Source organism: Phaethon lepturus, unplaced genomic scaffold (assembly GCF_000687285.1).
Source record: "Phaethon lepturus isolate BGI_N335 unplaced genomic scaffold, ASM68728v1 scaffold32637, whole genome shotgun sequence".
NCBI classification, from domain to species: Eukaryota; Metazoa; Chordata; class Aves; order Phaethontiformes; family Phaethontidae; genus Phaethon; species Phaethon lepturus.
In genome coordinates, this window is record NW_010550343.1 from 12284 (window position 1) to 34606 (window position 22323).

The 22323-nt window shown below is 35.0% G+C and overlaps 1 protein-coding gene across 1 annotated transcript in view; it reads left to right on the forward strand.

Moving 5' to 3' along the window:
* MRPS9 (mitochondrial ribosomal protein S9) overlaps window positions 1-21834 on the forward strand; it is a 33839-nt gene extending 12005 nt beyond the window's left edge. The window contains exons 4-12 of the mRNA XM_010290537.1: window positions 2820-2882; window positions 2979-3009; window positions 5294-5373; window positions 11672-11754; window positions 14426-14501; window positions 17131-17299; window positions 19116-19224; window positions 20109-20278; window positions 21633-21834. Of these exons, the coding sequence (XP_010288839.1) occupies window positions 2820-2882; window positions 2979-3009; window positions 5294-5373; window positions 11672-11754; window positions 14426-14501; window positions 17131-17299; window positions 19116-19224; window positions 20109-20278; window positions 21633-21724 (873 nt within the window). The 3' untranslated portion in view covers window positions 21725-21834. The remainder of the gene's footprint in view (window positions 1-2819; window positions 2883-2978; window positions 3010-5293; window positions 5374-11671; window positions 11755-14425; window positions 14502-17130; window positions 17300-19115; window positions 19225-20108; window positions 20279-21632) is intronic.
* Window positions 21835-22323: the final 489 nt, after the last annotated feature.

The following is a 22323-nucleotide window of genomic DNA, read 5'->3' on the forward strand; positions in this document are numbered from 1 at the left end:
AAATAAATTGTGAAATAGCAGCCCCGAACTTGCGGAGGCTGGAGTGGGGTGAATGCGTCTTGTATAGCTGAAATGATGGCCTGAAGAAAGTAGTCATGTTCAGCACAACATTTCCTTTATTATGTAGAGTTCAAGTCAAATTAGGCACTAGAAGAAGGATATGTGCTGTGACCCTTAAGCTGAAAACCACGCCTGGAATGGAAAACTGCAGTTAAATCTAAAAGGTTTCTTGGGAACTTTACTGCTAGCATTTAAACCTTGACTGTAAAGTTTTAAGAGGGATGTTCATCTGCTTGTTTTATGTTCAAGAAAACGCAGAATGTGCAATTAATTCTCTTTGGAATTCTGACTCAAGACATGGCGATTCCTGAAAGGAAGCTTGTGTTCCAAATCTGAAGTCATTGCCAAAAGATTTCAGGAAAATATTTCATTATTATTTATGTGCTCCAGCTGTATTTTGTGTGCCAGCTGATGTCGTTCCTAAGGTTGACCCACCATCTTATTTTATTGGTAGTACACATGGGTGTTGAATTACAGTTTTTCTGAAATACCTCTTTTCTACAAAACTGAAACATTTGCATAGACATAAATGAAGTTTCTGAGAGACAGACTGACTTGCTATGTAGTTGCTAAAAGTACAGTCTGAGGAAACAGCTATTTAAATTGAGAAGAAACTTATGAAGGAAGTTGAACTGGAGTCTTACATCCCAGGGTAGTTCCTAAAGGGTTGTAAAGACAAATACGCCATCCTTATTACATGCACATAAAAAGGGAGGGGGCAGCAGGAAGAGTATTTCTTTCCATTTTGGAACAACAAAAAAGCAAACTTAAAGTGAACTTTTATTCTTTAGCTAGTTGTTGTGTGGAGAGCTGCAAGTAGATGTTAGAATTTCTTAATGCAGGGTTTGTTTATGCTTTAGCATGAAAGAAAGACATGAGTATACACTCAAGCAATATAAAATAAACTTTCTAGAAGTAGAAGGTGTCAGATGGCAGCCACTCTCTTCATTATAAATGGTAAATTGTTATATTTGGCATTTATTAAGGTGTCATAGTTACAGTAACTGTTTTGACTGAGATTCTGGAAATGCTTGTATAAAGACTATGTCTTAAGTACACACACAGTCAGTCTCAGTATCCTGTAATAAATTCTTCTAATATATTATATAAGGTGTTTGTTTAACATCATTTGGCTCACAGCAGATTTCTCTATTGTCATCATAATTAATCCTCATTTGTTCATAAATAGGTGTTCACCTACTGTGTGTATGCATAAAATGCCCATTGACTAACAAATGGGAATACAGTAGTCACTAAGAGAAACAAAATTACCATTTCATAAAATCAAGTTAAGCCTTTTGTGTGCTTCAGAATTCTCAACATTTCTGTTCAGAATGCCAGTAGGGGATTAATGAAAGTAATAGGTTAGGTCTTTTTACACTCCATGCATATTAAATCGGTTGAAGCACTGACAAACCACTCCATGTCCATGGAAAAAATTATCAGCAAGTAATAGCCCTAAGGTAGCCTAACCAACAAAGAGCCATTCTTCTTAAGAGAAGATTTTAAACTCTGATTTTATTGTAATTCTACTTTTCTGTACTGTCTAACGGAAATATAAATGAGAACCCTGCCAGAGGGATTTATTCGTTGGTCCATGTTACTGTACAAGCACAAGATTTCTATCTCAAGCTCTACTACCCACTGTCTGAAGTTGGCTGCACTTGCCAGACCCCTACATTTGGGGGTTTTTGGTGGCTAACTTTTTCTGGTTTGTTTTTAAAAACAAATGTAAATAAACAGTTCTCATAAATGCATATTTTTGCTTTATTAAATTATGTTTTCATTACATTGAAGAGGGAGAGTAAGATGATGTTGAACAGAAATGCACGTCATTGGGCTCAACCATGGAAGGTGCTTTGCCTTGCATTTTGCCAAAATGATCTTGAGTATCCGTATTCCTACTTTATTTGTTGGAGGCAAATAATACTAACTTTATACATCACATGAATAGTGGTAGATATTAGTTAAGTAAAAGCAAGTGATACCTTGTTCTTGGTGAAAACAGCGGTAAAAGTGAGTGTGTAATGAAGATCACAAGTTTTTCTAAGTTGTTTCAGCAAACCCTTAGGTATCTAAGGAGAAGAAAGATGGCATTTAAGAGCCTTTCTTCTCTGAGCAATTAGTTCAAGTTCAGCAAGATTGTAGTGATTCACAGTTGTTTCCAAATGCAGTGATCAATGAAATGCTTATTTAGGTTATGTAAAATATCTTCTACTGCCACAACAAATTTTTATTTTAGACCTGAGGAAAATATGTGTAGAAACTGGGTTTCTAAATGTGTAAAACTTTGCTTTGTCCAGTTGCTTTAAATAAAATGTCCATGCTTGGTCTGTCAGTAGGCACAGTTAATAAGCACTGATATTTTCAGAAAGATAAATTAAATGTTGTGATTTCCTCTAGAAGTCACAGCACTTGAAATTTTAGGGGAAGATTGCTGTGTATAAAGGTGGTCTTTGCACTTGAGTAGTTCTGGTAAGTTATAATAAATGCATACTGTAAAAGCTAAACTTTGCAGAAGGAAGTTCACTCATTCTGATATAGTAAAGTACAGCCTTCAGAATGAGGTTATACTTTTCCTGAGGAAATTATCTGCTTTTCTTTTCAGCACAGCATGTGTGTGCCATTCTTTGTTACCGATTTGGTTTCCTATTGTACAAAAGTTATGCTATTTTTCTCTACAGGAAAGTACCTAAGGAATGTTTTGATGAAGCTTTTGTGGAAAAAATTACATACATTATATTTCTCTTTGTTTTCAGAGAGCTATTGCCTATCTCTTTCCTTCTGGCTTATTTGACAAACAAGCCAGGCCTATGATGAAGGTAGGTTTTTATTTGTTGCATTTTTGAATAACTGTAGCATGATATTTTAAGTAACTTTTTTCTTTTCCTGATATTTGTTTGTTTGTTTATTTACAGCATCCTACTGAAATTTTTCCAGAGCAGAGGAGTAAGTGTTTATAGACTTATTTTTTAAATTATTTCTAAGTATTAGAATTTTTGCATATGTAGAATGCCTTATCTTACAGATTTACTTTTTCCCCCGTGTTCCTAATGGCTGCTAAGACATGAGCAGTAAAAGCCTGATCTGATAGTCTGGTTTTTAGGATAAAAAAATAGTGCTGGATTCTGGAATACCAGTGGTCTTTTCAGACATCTTGTTAACTGACTATGGATAAATGTTTCTCATTGTTTAAAAGTAAACAATAGGTAGGATGACCTGCAGAATCTGTTGAAGTCACGGGAAAACCTTTTGTGGAATTCAGTAGCTTTTTGTCAGAGACCTCTATCACAGCCATAAAATACTCATTAATACTATTTTAAACCAAAAATAATAATAATAATTATTTTCCTGGTAACTTCATTGCTCTAAAAGCTTAGAAATTGAATCTTTGAAATTGCTGGTTGAGAGAACAAGGAGAGTAGGATCCCATCATGTCTCAGTTTTGACTGGAAAGTCCTAACTCTGTGCTTATGCCCATACTGTCTTTTGTCTTGCTCTTGAGACACTGTATGAAGTCGCAGTTGTCAATAACAACACCAGTATGTTGGTCAGGGAGAACTTCACTGAAATCATCAAATCAATTTAACATAGAATGATGTTTAACAAAGATATGTCGAAACCTGTTGTCCACTTTTGACTCACATTTAGTATGAACTAGTAGCACGGGTGTGAAATTCTATATTCACTGAGCTATCAAGTCACAGATGGATGCTTCTGATTATCAGCGAAAGCTTAAAATTTTGTTTCATTCCTTTTTCTGTTCCTGGAATTGATACTTGATGTTTTTGAGGCTTTGTGTGTCTTTTAGAAAGCTGTCTAAATTACCTGAAATTTTGGAATTTCAGCTTTCAAATGGTATCATGCATTATTTTCTAACTTCACAGTATTTTGAAGTAAAAAGTAGAAAGTGAAAGAGTAAGAGAGAGTTAATCATTATGCAATTTTAAAATCAAAGGGCTGTTCTATGACAGAACTAAGCTACTGTTCTGTGTGTTTAAATGTTCACTGTGTCTTGAAGAGTGTAAATTAATTACTGAAAATGTATATCTTTGTATTTACATTTAAAAATAACACATTTAATAAGTATCTCTTTAAGGTAGCTTTGTCTGGTCTATGCATTATGTCTTTGGTAACTTTGAAGTACAAAGATATAAATTTATACTTCAGAATGTTCCCTGGACAGTAATGTCAACAAAATATACTTTCACAGCTGCATACGTGGAAATTCACACATTCACAGTAGTACATGTGGGTAAAGTCCCTGTATTCCTTCTGTTCCACTAAGTTTTGCATCTTTACATTCAACTTCTGCTGTATTCTGTCTTAACGTTCCAATGCAATACATGTCGTGGTTATCAGACAGGTTCTTGGAGTCTTATCTTTGTTTATAGCTTATAGCTTCATTTGAACTTCACTGGATAAAATAGCTGTGAATTTCTTTACAGTTCAATTTGTAAAAAGCTCTCAGGCTTTTATTTTTGTCACTTTATTTGGAAAAATCTTTGTCGTGTTATATTTAAGTTTGATATTTTTTTTCCCCAAGGTTGAAATTTATTTGTCCTTAAATAACATGTTTTTAATGAATACAGTAAACTGGATGTGCTGAATTACATGGAACATATGTTTTCTTGCTGAACAAATTACATAAATTGTAGCATAGGCCTTTGTATTTAAATATTCCAAACATATCAACATGAACAAGTCCTAAAATCACCCAAGTTCTGAATACAGTTGTGTTACCTCCTAAAGACAATTGTATGAGTACTTAGTTAGTTTAGACATATAATACTAATTAAAAATTTGCTCTGTGTTTAAAGTACTGTTTTCCAGAGCTGTTAATCTTTCAGCTTCTACAATCATTATACAGATTTCAATTGTCTGTTAATTTGTATTTCTTCCAATTCTAAAATGGATATTTCTATCTGTAACACCAACTATACAGTCTTTGAAAGTTTATTTAAGATGTACATGAGAGATTCCCTTGTGTTAAATGATATTTAGAAATACTATATTAAGTATTTGGTTATAATTGCAGATGGAGATTGGTTTTTAACAAGGTAGTCTAAATCATTAGATTTCCAGACAGGTTGAACATCCATAAAATGTCTTTGTTCTCCGATATCTGAAAAGGTAATCGGTGTTATAAAAGAGGTTTATAATGGCAGTTAAATACAAGAGATTTTTTTAGAGAGTGTGTATTGCTTTCTTGTCTAATCTTGCTTTTCATTAGAAATCCAGTGGGGAGAAGATGGCCGACCATTTCACTTTCTCTTTTATACTGGCAAGCAGTCATATTATTCATTAATGCATGTAAGTATGTAATAATCTGTAATAAATAATGTTAGCTCCCAGTCAAGTACGTGTTATTCTAGAGATACGTATCAGGACCTCTAGAGTTTACTCATGTTTTCAGAGTAGGCCATACCACGACTGAAGCTAAATGCCATGTATATTTTGATGTCACAATATCCATTATTAGGGGTATTTTTATGTTACATTTAAGAAGACAGACTACATAATAGTTCTTGCTTTAATTTTTGGTTTATCTTCCAATTTTGGCTATGGACTGGGTTTGAACAATCTGAATATTTTCTTGTCAGCTGTATCTGGTTAGTGGCATAAGGTTAGTAGTGGAGAATGCATGTACGACAAAAATGGCTAATTCTAGCAAAATGCACTGTAGAATAGAAAATAGGTTTGGTTCTTTTTTCACTTGAAGGGCAAAGCTATAGGAAATGTTACTTGTGCTGACATTTAGTGTGAAGAAAATTTGCATTTAAACTGCTTAATTGATTTTTCTAAGACTGTTCCATTCATGCAAACTTAAGGCTTTTTCTGATTAGTACAGTTCCAGGAGTAAAGGATCTGCATCTGTTTACATTTATGAAAAAAGCTGTATCTAATAGATAGATCATCACTAGATCATCTAATAAATATATCATCACTAGACCCTGAGTCCTAACATGGATTATGAACAGACTTTTCAATCTGTGGTGATCAATGGGGCAAGCATTATCTACCCCTTTAGAAGAGTTTATAGAAAGATGTGCATGTTTCTTACTTTTACTTATAGGAGACAAAAGCATTAATAATGTATGCAGAAATATTTAATTGGACAATCATGTCAGATTTTGTTTCCTCATTAGATAGTCTTAAAAAGTTTGTTCTATGGTTAGTCTGTAAAAAAAAAAAAATTGTTATCAAATTTGGTGTACGGCTTTACTGTATGTAATGTTTTTATTAGAATTATCTGATATTTATTTGCGTTCTGTGTACCCAAAGGACAAAATCTCCACTTGTCAGCTACATTTATTTCTTTGGGAGAATAAAAACCACCCCCCCCTCCTTTTTTTTGTTGTTGACCTTGGGCAAATGAGCTTCTTGCCCTGGCAGAAATGAAATGAATGATAAATGTAGAGTGTGTCTTTGCTGAGTAATGGAGCTGCAGCATAGGCTTTCCACAGAGGTTTTCTCCTGCACAGCCTGAGGCAGCCCGAGGACCTCTGCTGTTCATTTAAATAGGTATGTCAAATCTGCCTTGAAACGCCGCTGGTTTGATCTGTGGTAATATTTGTGAAGGTTCCATATGGACTTGAGCCCCCTGCAGTGCTAAGAAATAATGTACAACGCTTCATGGTGCAGACGCAAATTTTCTCTGAAAAGGGATGCAATGCTGCGTTTTAGCTGTCGGAGAGGATGATGGAGCTGACGCGCTAGGCCTGTCAACTTGTTACACGGATGGGTTGCACGCAGCGAGGCTGTGGAAAATCTGTGCCTTTTAACTTTTCTACTTAATCACGGTTGTAGCATTGCCTTTAGACTGTATGCTACATTAATTCTCTTCCTGCCTTCTGCCTTTCATCCCAAGTTTCACGGAAAAAAGTAAAGCATGCAGGTCTTGTAGAGGAGCCTTATCAAACAGCTGTCATCTGACAAGCCATTTGCATTTGTTTTGGCTGAAACAGAGCAACCCAAGGGCAAGATGTTTTGTTGCATTCCATCATAATGAAGAAATTACAAATTTTACAAGGAGCACAAGTTTATTTTTAGCTCTTCCTACCAGTTCGAAAGAGTATGCAAGCTTGCCTTGGAAATCTCTAAAAGAGTAGTGTGCATCTTGTTTCTAACAGTGTGCCAGCCACCTTCAAACAAATCAGTCTGACAAATGCATTTTTCATGGTTGTAGGATACTTGAGTGTTCTTCAACTGTTTCTGAATATTTTCATTAAATAGGCTTCTATAAACCTAAATCCACTAAGTGAGGTTTAACAGGGTTTTTTTAGTCAGCCAAATGAAAACTGAAATCTGCATGAAATTCCCAACATTGTTTTAACCTCTTTTTAGAGTAATGTGTATTTAATAAAATGTATTTTTAAGTCTGAAAGCTAATTAATTTGGCTAGGGAAAAAAAGGATTGTATGTTAATACAGTCTAGTGTAAGTAACCAATCCCATCGGAGGATGTCCTTTAAATTGGTACTTTAATAAATCAGATGTAATATTTGGCTTAAACTTGCATGCCATAAGAACTTGAATTGTATTAATTGCTAGTAATATAACTGGTCACAGCTTTATTTGTTTAGTTAATGCTCATAAATAATATTATCCACTTACTAAAAATAAACTGTGTATATTTGCGTGTATTATAACTGCCAATATATATGTTATGACTTGAATATTAAATGCACTTCCGTAAAGGATGTTTGCTTTATACACCATTGTGGTCTTTATTCTGCCTGTTGAATAAAGTTCAGCTGTAACAATTTATTTTTCTTCTGATAGGTAAAAGAATGCCTATTGCATGAAACGCCATTTCACAAAAGTTTGATAGTATATTTGATCATCATTTAACTTAAAAGTTTTTCAGAGTAATACTGTATTTTTTTAATGTGCAGAACAAGATGAAACGGTCTCTTCATACCATTCTTTCTAATAAAATAGTAATTCTATGTAACTGTGCTTCTTGTACTTTTTGAGAAGTACTGGAAGTTGTAGATCAGAGGTGAATGCTGTAAAAAATAGAGCATTTTAACTCTTAAAAAAAAAACAAACTAAAAAACCCCAAAGTATATGATGAAATCAAAACCACATAAACAGCAAAGAAAAATGTGAACTGTGATTTAAAATGTGGGCTCTGCAGCATATTTTAACCAAAATGTTGGGTTTTTTTTTCCTGTAAGAACCTTTTCTTCTAGGGTTCCATCTGCTAGCTTCTTCCCTAAATTTTTTATGCAGGGTAAAATAAGAATATTATTTCTCTGTTTTAGAAGAGGACATCCTTGTAGAGATCTGAAATTTGATCTCTCTATTAGAAATGGAAGCATTTGAGTACGTAGCCAATTTTGTAAAATCAGCTATTTTGATTGTGTAGTAGCTGAGTTTACAAGACACACAGATGTGTACATTCATGAATTGGACTATTGAATCCTGAAGTGATTAGTAAAATCTTCACCTGCCAGCTTTGAAAAAGCAAGTGTAAAGCTTCAGAATCTTTCTTTAGCCATTGGGGAGTGAAGATTTGTCAGATAAATTACTGGGCATTACATGTGATTCCTGATTTTGCAAAGGCTCATCCACATACTCTCCTTCACATGCTAGTGGTTCTTTTAGTCTGTTGACTTAATCTCTATACAGAGATTAAATACATGCTTTTTTTTTTAAATACTTAAGACCAAAATTTTATTTTCTAAGAGATGCAAGTCCACTTTCATTGCCAGAAGTATGCAAGAAATGATACTTTGTGTTTCTCTTGGAAGTATTTTAAAATATTACTTTCTAATGTCATTTGACTTAATCTCCTCTGTAAAGGGTTCTGTTTATGAATGGACATGATTACTGTAATTTAACCAGGCACAGTTTAAAGAGATCATTCTAATTCTTAGAAGTGCAGGTTCTTAGAACTTAAACAGGCTGTGGAGTGTTGGTGTTCTTTGGGAATACTTAGGGAGGGTCTTCAGGGAAGATCTTACTGTTCCAGCTGTTGTAAAGCTTTCTTTGTCGTTATAGCAATGAATTTCTGTGGCTAAAAACTAGTAGGTCATGGCAAGCCATATATCATTTTATTTGCCTGTGCTTATCAGTAGTTTCTGAATATGATGACAAAATCCTTAAGTCATCCATTAACTTGTGTCACGTTACCTGAAAATGCTTCAGTTGCTGGTCAGAAGCAATTAAAGCCAGCCTGTCTTAAGGTAACAGCTGTGATTCCCTTCCCTGCCCTTTTTTAAAGAACCATGATATAGCTGGGTTTTTGTTGAGCTCCTGATTCATGTATTTTGCTGACCATTCCAGTAGATGTATGTATATGCCAGAGTGTAGTGAAGATGATGGGTATTTGGGAGGAGGCAGACTGGAGACTTCTTTTGCCTGGTAGGAAGGTGGCACTCTGTGCCTTATGAAGGCAAGAGGTAAGCTGAGAGGCTAGCAGTAAAGTGAAAAGCCTCGTTATATATTTGTACGACCTAGTAATCCCGTACCTCTTCTGATCACCTAACACCAAAATACCTTCTTCATGCCTCGTTTGACTTCTTCCAACTGCAGAAACTCTTGGAGCTCACAGGAATCTCTAAGCCCGTTCCAACTGCGTTCTCTCTAGATAGCTGAGGGGCAGCCACAGCCCTCCTTCCCCTTCTCCCTCTACAGTCCAGAGCAGAAGCTTCCATACTGATTCTTTTTCATGACTAACCACAGATGCCTAAAAACTGCTTGGTGTCAGGCTCACCTCGTGCCCTCTAACCCAAACCATGTTTGTGCTTTTAAAGTATAGTCAGTAATTTTTGCAGCCTAATAGTCATCTGTGAATGGAGCTGTTAAGATTATTACAGTGATGTGACATGAATCTTGCCCAAAGTAGTGCTACCATATCTTGTTATCTTAGAGATCTACAGATATATTTGTGAAGTTTGGAAATATTTGAAAATACGATTTGTTGTGCTCTTTTATATGATGTTTCCTCTGTTTGAAGATAAACATACTTTTTTAAGTTGAAAAATGTTCCTAGTTCCTAACTGATACAGTTATCTCTATCAAAAATAAAGGATTTCTGAAAAGCATACTACTATAATATGAGTTCTTATGCCATCTCAAAGAAAAGTGGACAATTTTGTCCTTCAGGGTTTTATCCTGTGCAGTTACTCCAAATATAGTTTTGTTCCACTGTGCTGTTAAAAAGCAGATGACCTGCATCAAAGAATTCAGTGAATTGTCCCTATTTAAATGCTTTGAGTGCAGCTCAGATAACAATCTGTTCTTAGTTTGTACACTTTAAGTACAAATATTTTCAGTATATGTGTGGGTGTATTTTTATATTAGTGGATAAATCAGCTTGAACAGTAGGTGTTTATAACTAAGCAAGGGGGTTTTGATTTGTTTGGGTTTTTTGTTAATGCAAACTGTTGCAGAAGTTTCATTGCATCCTATTGCAAATTCCAGTATAATGTTAAGAACTAGTATTTCATTAGTTAATTTCTGATAATATAGAGATGTCTTGCATTTCTTTTATTGTTTTTTGTAAGTAATACAAAGAAAAAAACCCAGCCAAACATTGTTCCTTTTGTCCCCACTAATTCTTACACTTGTTTCTTTCGAGTATTTGCTAAAACTCATGGTAAGATGTATGAAAGTGATTATAAGCTTTCTATTTTCACTTGTTAATGGAAGTAAATTATTTGGCATACAAGTACTTTGCTGTAATACAACAATCCTCTTTTGTTTCACTATATTTTATAATTATTTCTCCAAATACTCCTATTTAACTTGTGATTTGAATCACTGTTGTAATTCAGAGTATTAGATGTTATGTTTTAGAATCAAATAGTCTCTGAAAGTTTCTGAACTGAAAAAATCCCTGAAAATACTTTAATAAAAACATGTTTCTTCTGTAATATTTTCAGTGTGACTTTTTGGAATATTTTTTCCTTTTGTTTTTCTGAAGTGGTAAGTCACTGTCACAGCATTGTTTGAAAATAATAGTATAGTGAGAGAACTGTTTTAAAAATACCGACAATTTAGAGTTAATAACTCTGTAAGATTTGAAAGAACGGAAGGTCTGATTATGGTAAACATATAACTTCATGTGTGTCCCTGTAGACATGCCTGGATAAGAGGGAGTTCTGACTGATACAGACCACCAGAAAGCTGACACTCTTAAATGTATAAAAATCTAACTAAATGAAATTATTTACTGTCTTAAACCTTGTTAGTATTTTGAGAAAATCAAACTAAAATGTGGATGCACTAATGTAATTATTGTGTAGCATGTTTTGGAGTTATATCCATTACATAAACGTAGTTGTCTTTTTGTATACAGTTGAGAATTTTTTTTTTACAAGCATATGTAAGAAGGCAACAAACACTGTTGAAAAATAGCAAGATTCAAAAGTAATTACTTTGAACTGCATATGAAAATATTGTATATACTGCCTAAATGTTTGTTGGTTTAGTTTAACTTGTTGGGTTTTGTTTGTTTTTTTAAATTGTTAGAGGTCTGCTTGTTTTCTGACCTCTGCATTTGAACTGATGGGAGAGTAAAACCACATAAACATATGTTTTAAATAAAAAAAAAGGGGGGGGGGAAATGCATTTAAATAGTTTTTCCATATACATTTTAGGAAACATATGAAAAATTGCTGAATGTTCAGAAATACCAAGACCAACTGACAGCTCAAGACCTTCTTCCTCAGAAGGAAAAAAGGTAAGCTTCCTATTAGAATGAATATTGAGACTAGTTTTCTTAGAATGCTTCAGTATGTTGTTTTGGCACTTATTGTACTTCCCTGCCCTACTTGCCTTTTATTCCACATACACAGTTTCAGACTTTTTTCCTATTCCTTGTCTAATATTTGTATGGTAATCTCAGGTTGAAAAGTCTTCCCTGTAGTACGCACATGTGGAATGCTCACTTTTCATGGCTAAAATAGGGAAACCTGTTTCTCTTGCTCTTTAATCTCTCCCTGCTCTTTTCAATATTCTCTCATATATAAAAGTTCTTAAGTGTGATCTGAAAATGAGTAGAGAATATCCAGGATTCTATGTTTCTGTGTATGAAGTTTTCTAATTATTTCTTTCTTAAAGGTTTTTGAAAAAGGAGGTAAATTCTTTGTAAGAAAACAAGGCCTTTTAACACACCAGATGAGTTGCTTATCTGTTAGAAAAATCCTAAGGCCTAAAGCTGAGCTCTTTAATAGTCTTTCATTAATTAGAGTTCTTGAATATTTTTACTTACCAATATTAAAATTGAAGAGTATCAAAATACTTAATTTCACTATTTTTCTTCTAATGGCTTTGAACACCTTAATCATCAAAAACTATAGTAATTTTAGAGCAGTCTATTTTGTTGGATTTGTTTAAATATCACCATTGTTAGTAACTGAATTTGGTTTCTTTTGTGTTAACTTCTGTGGTATGTACAGCAAGCTCTTCAGTTAGTTATCCACTGGACAGATAAGATAACATGTCAACCAGAAATTAGTCTTCGGTGCATGCAGTCAGGATTGTCTCTGAAATGGGTATATGCTTTAAGAACTATTTGCTTCTCTTGGGCTGTATTCTTGATTTCTATTTTGAGGTTTTTTTGCAAGGATTTTGTGATATATTAGAATATTAAGCAAATCATTAAAAGAAATGGATATAGCTAGGAAGTTTTGATTTTGGCATTTACTGCTTTTCTGTAGAGTTACTTTTTCAGTGTCCATGTTGGTTTTATCTTTGTTCTTGCTGTGTATTCTCTAGCCAGATTTATGTGCTGTTCCAGTTGCACATCATGTTGGTTTGTCACTTCTTAATTTCAGCCATTTGTTATTTATGTTAGGAAGAGCAAGGATTAATTTGCTGAGATTATTTCAATTTCTTGAATAACAGAAGTTCATGTTTCTTCATGATATAAATAGTGTCCTGTGACCCACAGAAGGCTTTATCATAGATTCATGTTAGCTTCTGCGCGGACAAGAGAACAAATGAATTTAGTTTCTTGGTGTGTGCTGCTGAAAAATAACCTGACTCCTTACAGAGCTCAGCCAGTGGATTTACTGATGTGAAAAATGACTTAAAGCTAGTCAGAGTTGAAAAGTTTGGTTTTTTCCCTGCTAGGTTTGTAAAAGTTCAGAGAATTTAAAGGATTTTTGAGACTTATTTTCCACACTGGATACGGTGCTTCCTCTGAGATTAGCCTGGATAATTTATCTCGGAAGTGTAGGTAGAGGGTGGGTGGGAAGGACTGTGTTTTTTGGTGGGGTTTTTTTGTTTTGTTTTTGTTTTTTTCTCTCCAGAATATAATCTGTTGTGGACTCATTCTGTAATATTAACTTCAGGGTTAGGACCTGATCTTGAACTACTTTAAGTTCATTGCATTTAATATATAAAGAATTTCATTGACTTCATTGGAAATAGCAATATGTAAATGTAAGTCTATACTTGACTATGTCAGGATTGGAAACTTTTTAAAATTACTGTTAAAACCAGCAGTGTTTCGAAATAAAACATTTCTCATGCCTTGACTCAGAAAAGCATTAAAATACATACCTAAGAAGTGCTACTTAAAATCACCTTCAGAAGGAGTGCTTTTCTGAATCACAGCTTCCTTAATGCTGCTGAAAACATTCATTTCAGATTGTTCCTAAAAAACCTGAAGAGGTAAGAAACTAGTTACAGCTTTGCCTTAAATTTACCTGATAATGCTGGCGTGTGTATTTATGGTGTCACTCCGTATCATACATATTTCACAAAGATTTATTTCACATTGTTTTTTCTTTGTGCTAGTGTCTCCGTATGAGGCTGTTTTCTTAGGACTTTCTGCTTTTGCTGTTATCAGTGCAGTTTCTGTGCTGAGCAGGTCAGGATTACTCAGTAGAATACAGTGTGTCACTGCTGCATTAGTACTTTTACTATGCTTACTGCTAGTGGGATTTTTTGTATTGATGAGAAAAGTAAAGACCAGAGGCAAAATTCTGTTACTTTAGAATTTGATTTTAATGTGCTGCCTTTGATTTTGTTCTTTGCTGCATGTAAACCAAGTTTTTCGTAGCAGCAGGCTTTTCAAACTAAGTCCGAAGTTGCGGGGAAGATCACTTACTGTTACAGTATTACTCTAGCTCAATCTTGGACTTCAACAATACAGATAATGCATAACTGATACTCATGATTTTCATGGGGTTAATTCAATGTGTGAAGTTACCATCCCTTGCAAAAGACAAATCTTTTAAAATCAATGTAGACCTCCTCATGTTTACTACAGGAATGTGATCTGTATGCATTTGTAATGGAAAATCTATTTCTGAACGAAGACTGACTGTATGTGTGGTCCTTTGTGATGTAACTCTTAATTGCATGGTTAATTAAAGGGAGAATATATGTGATATTTTAAACAGAAACCTGGTTGGCAGCAGATGGCTGACTAAGATTGAACTGGAAGAAATGTTGTTAGAAAAACTGTCAGATGATGATGTAAGTAATTAATCTTTCTAATCTTAAGCAGGCTTGTCTCTTAAAAATACAGACTCTGAGTGCGTTTTTGGATACTGAAAAGGTACTACGTACAGGCAGGTGCTCTTCAAAGAATTTTCTTCCTTCTCATAAAGTCTATATATGCTCACAACACTGTCACATTCATCTTACCTTGAAAAGTGCCCTTTGTCACTTTTTTTATCTAGCACAGTGCAGAATTATTAAGAGTTTTCCATTGTTGCTAGCATCATTTAGTTTTTCTCCTGGTAACATTGTGAGGCCTAGAGCACTTGTTCCTCATCATCTAATGATGTAGTCAGGAATGGAATATAGTGACACTATAATAGAAATAAGTAGTCATTCTAGTTACAGATGAAAAACAGACAGGGCTAGAACCTCCGTTGCTTATTGTAGAGAAGGGGTAAATGTTCAAAATGGGAAACATGATGGATTTGCATAATGGTAAACCTGCAGAGTTTCTGATTATTTAATCTTAAGAGAAATCACAGAGAAGGCTAATAAGAAATAAGGAGTCCTTTTTCTTGGTGATTGGCTGCAGAATCAAGTATCAGAAGCAAGGTCCAAAGCTAGATCAGTCTGTGGTCTGATACATATACGTCTTGTTATATTCTTCATAGGAGTATGGTGGGAGATGGGAGGGTTTTTCAATTTCCCCAGTATCTGCAAACTGTATTATTGTCTAGATTTGGAGTCCTCCTTTACATGTATCTCTGCGAATAAGACTACTCATCCCGACAGTGGTACACTTTTTTCTCTCTCCAGGCTTTTTCCTACAGTCCCCTAAATAGCATTACATTTTATAACAGCAGGTTCAGTCTATGTGGCCAGCTTCAGTTTTCTTCTGGAAGTTTAAGCTTGAATATGATAGTACCAGAGAATATAACACTATTTGTTTGAGCATCTCAAGTATTTTCTCACCTAGAAACAGTGTTCTTCAATCTCTTCTGTCCTGTCGACAGCATCATTGCAAAAATAGCACAGCAGCAGCAAACATGCCCTTTGCTCATGTGTCATGCAGAACAGTAACATGTGATGGCTTCCTTGCCAATGGGTGATGTGAAAAGGTCTTGAGCAAACTGTGGTCCGTAAGCTTAAAGGAGAAATCGCTGTTGTAAATTCTCCATCCTGGTATACCCAGGAGACTTCCTCTATCTTGCTCGCAGCAGAAGCAGTGGTGACTTCATTGTTTTTAGTAGCTCCTGCATTTGGAATGGCTGTTTTTCCTTTCAGAGTGCCAGGAACTGCTCTAGTTGTACAACCAAACAGTTGGGTGTTCTTCACTGCTGGTTTTTGTACATTCTACATCTGTAAAAGTAGACTGCGGTAAAAAAAGAAAAAAACTCAAATCCCCAATACATACTGGCCTCTCACATGTAAAATCACAAAGCTTTAGCCTACAGGAACAAACATTGTTTAAATGTATTTGAAATGTCTCGGTATCAGTCTTACCTGCTCAAATTCTTATGTTTTGCCATTGCAACAAAATTTTCTGTGACATTTGCATTATTAAACAAAATCAGAGCTATTAATAATTTTTTTTCCTTTGCAGTCTTCAAGTAAAAGCTCTTGGAAACTTTCTTCATCTACAGTCTTTATAGTTTTAAAATTTTTCTATTTTTGTATTTGTGCTGTGTCTGTTGTTAGACAGAAGTAGCTATCTAAGTGGTGTCAGAGTTCCAAGGGCTATTGCTAGGTTACAAGAAAAGTATTAATTTTGTGCAGAAGACTCTGGTAACAGAAAGAAAGAAAAATACTTTTAATAACAGCTTGTAAGTGAAGAAAACTTAAAAAATAAGGTTATGATATCTATATGAAAAATCCACTTTAGATGGTAGCATACCTTTAAATCCAGTGACCAGCTGTCTAGCGCTCCTGCAATTAACACTTCATAAAGGGGACATCCCAACTTTTAGTACAAGTGGGTTAACACAGTGGTGTTTACTCTTTAATCACGTGTTGAAGAACTTTGGACGGGGGATGTAAAGGGGAAGGAGAACCACACAGTAGCAAAGGATAATTTATTTCAAGAGGTTGCCCTTTAAGTCAAGTATCTCTTGAATTTTTAAATAGCTTGATTGTTCAGTTTTAAAGGAAATCATAAACATTAAAGTAACTCAGCTTGAACAGCCAAAGATAGGTAGATAGGTATTTCCTGTATATATTATGAAATATAATCATTTAAGAGGTTCAGTTTAGTGAAATAAAATTATTTCCAAGTCAATGAACATGCTGACTTACTGAAAACGAGGTGAAGATTGTTTCCTTTTGCCATTTTAATAAAACAGTAATAAAAGAATGAAGACCCCCCCCTTCAATGTTTTCTTTTTAAAAGTGAGATGAACTTCAATCTAATACAGTATTACAAAGGGGTTGCTTATGCTTTGAATAAAAGTTTCATTGTTGCCTGAAGAAAGAACTAGGTATCTTTAGTCACACAGAAAATGATGCATCTGCATGCTGTTCTTCAATCAGCATGTAGGTGCAAAAGTGTCATCTTGTCAGAAATTATCAATAAAAGTGAAGTGGGAAAGATCAATTATATAAAAATAGAAAGTTTTAGCAAATGCAATTACACTTGCATCCTTTAATGAAGTCTTGTTGTCTACAGTATTCAAGATTTATTCAACTCTTACAAAAATTGATGACATTACCATGTGGTGACATCGAGGAGAAGTATATACAAAAGTTTTCCAAAGAAATTCCTGCACAGTTGCAAAAGGTAGTTATTGAACCCTTGAAGTATGATGAGCGAGGAGTGGCCTTCAGCACTGGTGAAGGTAATAATTCCAAATTGGTTGGTAATGATGCAGAATTTTTTCCTCTTCACACTACTTTCTTCATGGTATGTATAATACTGCTGAATGTGTCACTACTTCATTTTATATGCTTATCTGTATATATTGCATGTATAATTGTTAATTATGTTACGGCATACTAAGTTATGATACGGCCTGGTAACAAAGTGGAAGTTTTTTGGCACAGAGTCTATCAACTGTTAGTTTTTATCTGTATTTCTATACAGCGGTACCTCTGTAGAGAGGACCCTATTGTGCTACATGTTGTAGGATGCAAGGCAAGAGTTGACTGTTGAACATAAAGGCCAGGGGACTGGGGCAGCACAAACAGGTATGGAGAAATCCATGGATGTAACAGTGTTGTTGCTTAGTGGTATAAGCATGCCTCTTTTACACTAAGTAACCGTTATCATGACTTTTGTAGGAGTCCAGCAAAGGAGAATTTTGAAGATGCAAAGAATAAATAGCAAGGCATTTGGATATTTACAAACAGCCTAGGAAAATGCAAAAAGGAAACTCCTAAATTTTTTAAACAAGTGGACAAACCACAACTAGCATTATGGGTCAGAGACAGCAATCAATCATTGGTACCGAGACAGAGGGGATGTTAGAGAAAAGCCATGAAGGTCTCTGTATCTTCTAAACATAGGCTGCTTATGTTTTCAGTAGAGGGACACATAGTGGAAGAATGATATGAGTGATGGCCTAGAAAAAATAATGTAGCAACAACATGGACAGGAAAGTCTGATGACTTTCTGGACAAAGTATATGTGCACGCATGCACTTTATGCTGTACATTTAAGAGGAATCTTAGTCAGAGATGATGTGTATTCGTAAGCAGCAGGCAGCAGATAAGAACAACAAAGGTCACAGAGAATTTGAGGGTCAGAATGTCGAGAGCTGTTAAAGCTGTTTTAGCTTCAAGATGATGTGACAACAAGGAGATGTGAGAGCACCAAACTGGGATTTAATCCGCACTTGCTTTCAATAGTGTCTTCAGAACAGTAGTTATTGAAGTTTGATGAACATGCAACAGATGTTACTGAAGAAAAGCCATCAGATTTTATAAGTTTAAGAACAGTCTTGTTTGTGTCCCATCACACCCCTAAATTAAGAAGAATGCCTCCTTTGTTTCTTAAGTCCTTTATCAGAGTGATTGCTTCCTCTGTGCTACAGAAGATTGGTCTTAGGCTTTAGCACAAAGAGTTTTTCAGGGTTTAAGTTGAAGCTAATGCACTTCGAGAGAGCTAACTGCAAGTAGTAATTTCTGAGGAAGCTATGCTAAATAATGCATAGGCATTGCTTATACCAGTGTAATCGAAGTGTTAACCATGTGAATATTCTTAAACTTCTGCACCTTTGTATGATTTTAGAAAGTATTTTAATATTACTGGAAGTTGCACTTACGGTAAACGTAGGTGTTCAATAAAATGTTTATTTTCATATACTGTGACGTCACTGATGACTTGATCAGGTCAAGAAAGTTGTCCTGATCTAATGAAGTTATGGGAGGTAGAGTGTTACCTCTACCTCCTCCCAACGCGCGCGTGTGTGTATGTGTGTGTCCCCTTAATAGACATTGATTAAAATATATTGTAAGCTAGTTGTTCGTTGTTTGTATTTAGTTCCTTCTCTTAATTTTTTTTTTTTGGTTACCTCAGCCTCCCAAAAAGAAACAGCTGGTTTGAAATGTGTATTAACATTTGTATGAAAGTGTTGAAATGTGTTTAACTTCTTGGGCACTTAAGTCCTGTAGAACATTGAAGCCTCATAACAGATTGGTTTTAATTCCTTTAAGGTACAAGAAAAACAGCAAGAGCTACTGCTGTAGTTTATGACAATGGGACTGGAAAAATTACAGTGAATGGAATAGACATTTTACATTACTTCCCAGTGCTGCAGGACAGGTGAGAGCACTATGAAATGCTGTATTCTTACTGTACTTAAATTATTCCAGCAAAAGTTGTGCCATGCAATTATGTTTTGGTGCTGTGTTCCACAGAGTTGATGCTATGTTCTTGGTTCTGTACAACTGTATGTTTTATGAAAATTGGTCTTGATTTTTCTCCTAGTTTTCAGGACTCATTAGTATAAGAAATGATAGGTAAGCCTTGCTCTGTGTTTCTTGTCTCTCCTGTTCTGAAGCGATGCAAAAACCACGAGCACAGACTACTTGAGTAGTTCAAATTTTGGTCCCTCTAGAAAGGACTTGCTGTTTATTTTAAAAATAAATAAATAATAAACAGTGTCTTTAAGTGTTTCCTGGGAGATTTGCAGACTGTATGCCAAGTGTAATTACTCTGGCATACAGTAACGTAGTGGAAGCAAACAAGATGAGAGACTTCATGTAAAGCTTCAGATTTTGGAGGATGTGCACAGTCTGATATAGAGAAGACGTCTCATAAGGCTGACGTAAGGAGGTTTCTATCCTTCATGTGACTTTTATTTTATTTGTGATTTCTGAGCTCAAAAATATAGTGAGAGATTGCTCACTTTAAATATCCAGAGCTGATGGATCTTGGCATTTACAGCTAATTAGTGAAACAAAAGTAATTGTAAAATTGAACTTAAAATACTTACCATTGGCAGTCTGACTATGCTCCTAGCTGCTAATTTCCAGTTGATTTAGTTGATATCAGTAGGAAATTAAAGATATGAATGCCTTTCTGGATCTCTGCCTGAAAGTTGACTATATTTTTGTCTGTATTATGATAAGAAATGTACACAGTATGTAAGTTTATATGCATGTATTTATTTAATTTTTATTATTATGATTATTTTTTATTTTTAGAGAACAGCTGTTGTTCCCTTTCCAGTTTCTTGACAGAGTTGGAAAACATGATATGGTTTGCACAGTGTCTGGTGGTGGAAGATCTGCACAGGCTGGAGCAATACGTTTAGCATCTGCAAAAGCCTTAAGGAGTTTCGTGACAGAAAAGGAAGTGGAATTCATGAGGCAAGGTGGGAATTGAAATTATTTCAATGTTTCTTAATGTGTTTCTGGTAATTAACGGAATTAATACAAGGATCATTAAGGATCAGATAGTGCGAATTTGAGTAAATAATCCCAGTGGAACTTTGTATTTTGTATGAAAGGGATCTGCATTTATTTATAAATTGTTTTCACTTGTTTCCTAGCATCCTTTGTGTACATTTTGGATGACTTCTTGAGCATTTTTCCATCTGTTCATGACCTCTCTCAGGTCTATTAACCAGTTTATATTGCCTCAACATAGAATCACAAAGCATGAATGTATGTTCTCTAACAAGTAACTCTGGATCAGGCATTAGTGAGCTGTAAGGTACTAACATTGTATTTTGTTTTACTTCTTAGTCGCATGTTTAAAAAAGTTTTATTCTTGAACTTGAACATTAGAGGGTTAACTTTGAAGGGATGGTAATGTACATAAACATATTACATGCAACTAGCCAGACTGAAAGAGCTTCTTTCCTCTTTTATTTTGAGTTTACAAGTTACCTAGGATAAGATAGAACTTGTTTGGGTAACTGCAGTATTTGATGCTTCTTGGTGATCAGATGCCATACTGTTTCAGCAAATACAGAATTAGGTACAGTGAGCTTTTAACTATGTTCTTTCTGGACTAGCAGGGAGAATACCTGTATGTATTAATGGCACAACAGCTATGTTTTTTTCACTCTATTGCCATCTGTGGAAGTAAAGTTATCTTCATGCTAGTATCTTTGCAACGGGTTTCTTTGATTTTAGTTTTTCAGTACTGACAAGTATGGTTTGCTAGGAATACCCCTCTAAACCAGCATTGTAATGAGTTGGGTGTTTGCAATGAGATCAGCATGATTCTGAACATGTTTTGGACATTCCTAAATATACTTTGGAAACACTAAATGTGTGTTAAAGCAGTGGTCTCCAAAATGGGATGTGTGCGGCCCGGTGTTGATGATCCATTGGGGTGCAGAAAGAAAATCTTAGAATTTCCGTAGTGTATGTAATTTATGAATGAATAAATACACACATATTGGGGGTTGCATGCTCAAAAATATTCTACTGATACGAGTGCACAATCAAAAAAAATGGTCTAAAGGCTTAATCAATATAGATAGAAAACAATGTGGGATTTTTTAAGCAGTTTTTAAAGTAAAATGTGAAGAAAGTTCAGTTACTAAAGAAAAGTTAAAACATTAGAGGAACTGATGAAATTCCTTTCAGTGTGTTTTATACACTAGATATTACAGGTCATATGCAAAGTTACTGGCTACCTTGAATCCCCCACATACAGTATATCTGTAATATTAACTAATAACAGTAAACAAATGGGTGCTTTTCTGTGTTTTGTAGCTGGATTACTAACACTTGACCCACGTGTGAAGGAACGAAAAAAGCCTGGTCAAGAGGGAGCCAGACGGAAATTCACCTGGAAAAAGCGATAAGTCTGAGTATTTAAAGAACAACAGAATGCTACCAGAAATTCAAAACTTAGCAAATTATGATTTAAAACTATTGTATAAATATATTTAGTAATAAAGACTTTTTCCCATTTTAACTACTGTGTTTTGTGTTTAAAAAGCAACAAAGAACTTCCTTTAAATTCATTTAAAATTGTGAGGTGATTTGCCAAAATGCTAAATCTAAAATACTGATGTGCCAGCTTTGCATCTTAGCTCCACTGAAGTCAGTAACAATTTATGAAACTGGTGGATGATAACTTTTAAAAATCAGTCTGTCTGTTCAGTGACTTGACTATCTAAATTCTGGAATTAGGCAGCTCCTAAGCAGGTATTTGGACAACTTTGACATGCTTCCCTTTTTGCCTCGCAGGTATCAGAGGATAAGTGACAACTTCCCACCTAAGCTACAGTGGAGTTGAGAAACTAGTGAGAACGGTACTGACAATTGAGGAAATGTTGAGAGAGGAAGAGTCACAGAGGATAACCTTTGCCTGTGGAATCTGTTGTCTCCAGGATGCCTCCCTAGGTTAAGTGGGGACTGATGCAGAGCAAGTACCTAAATTTAGGTGCTCTGAATCACC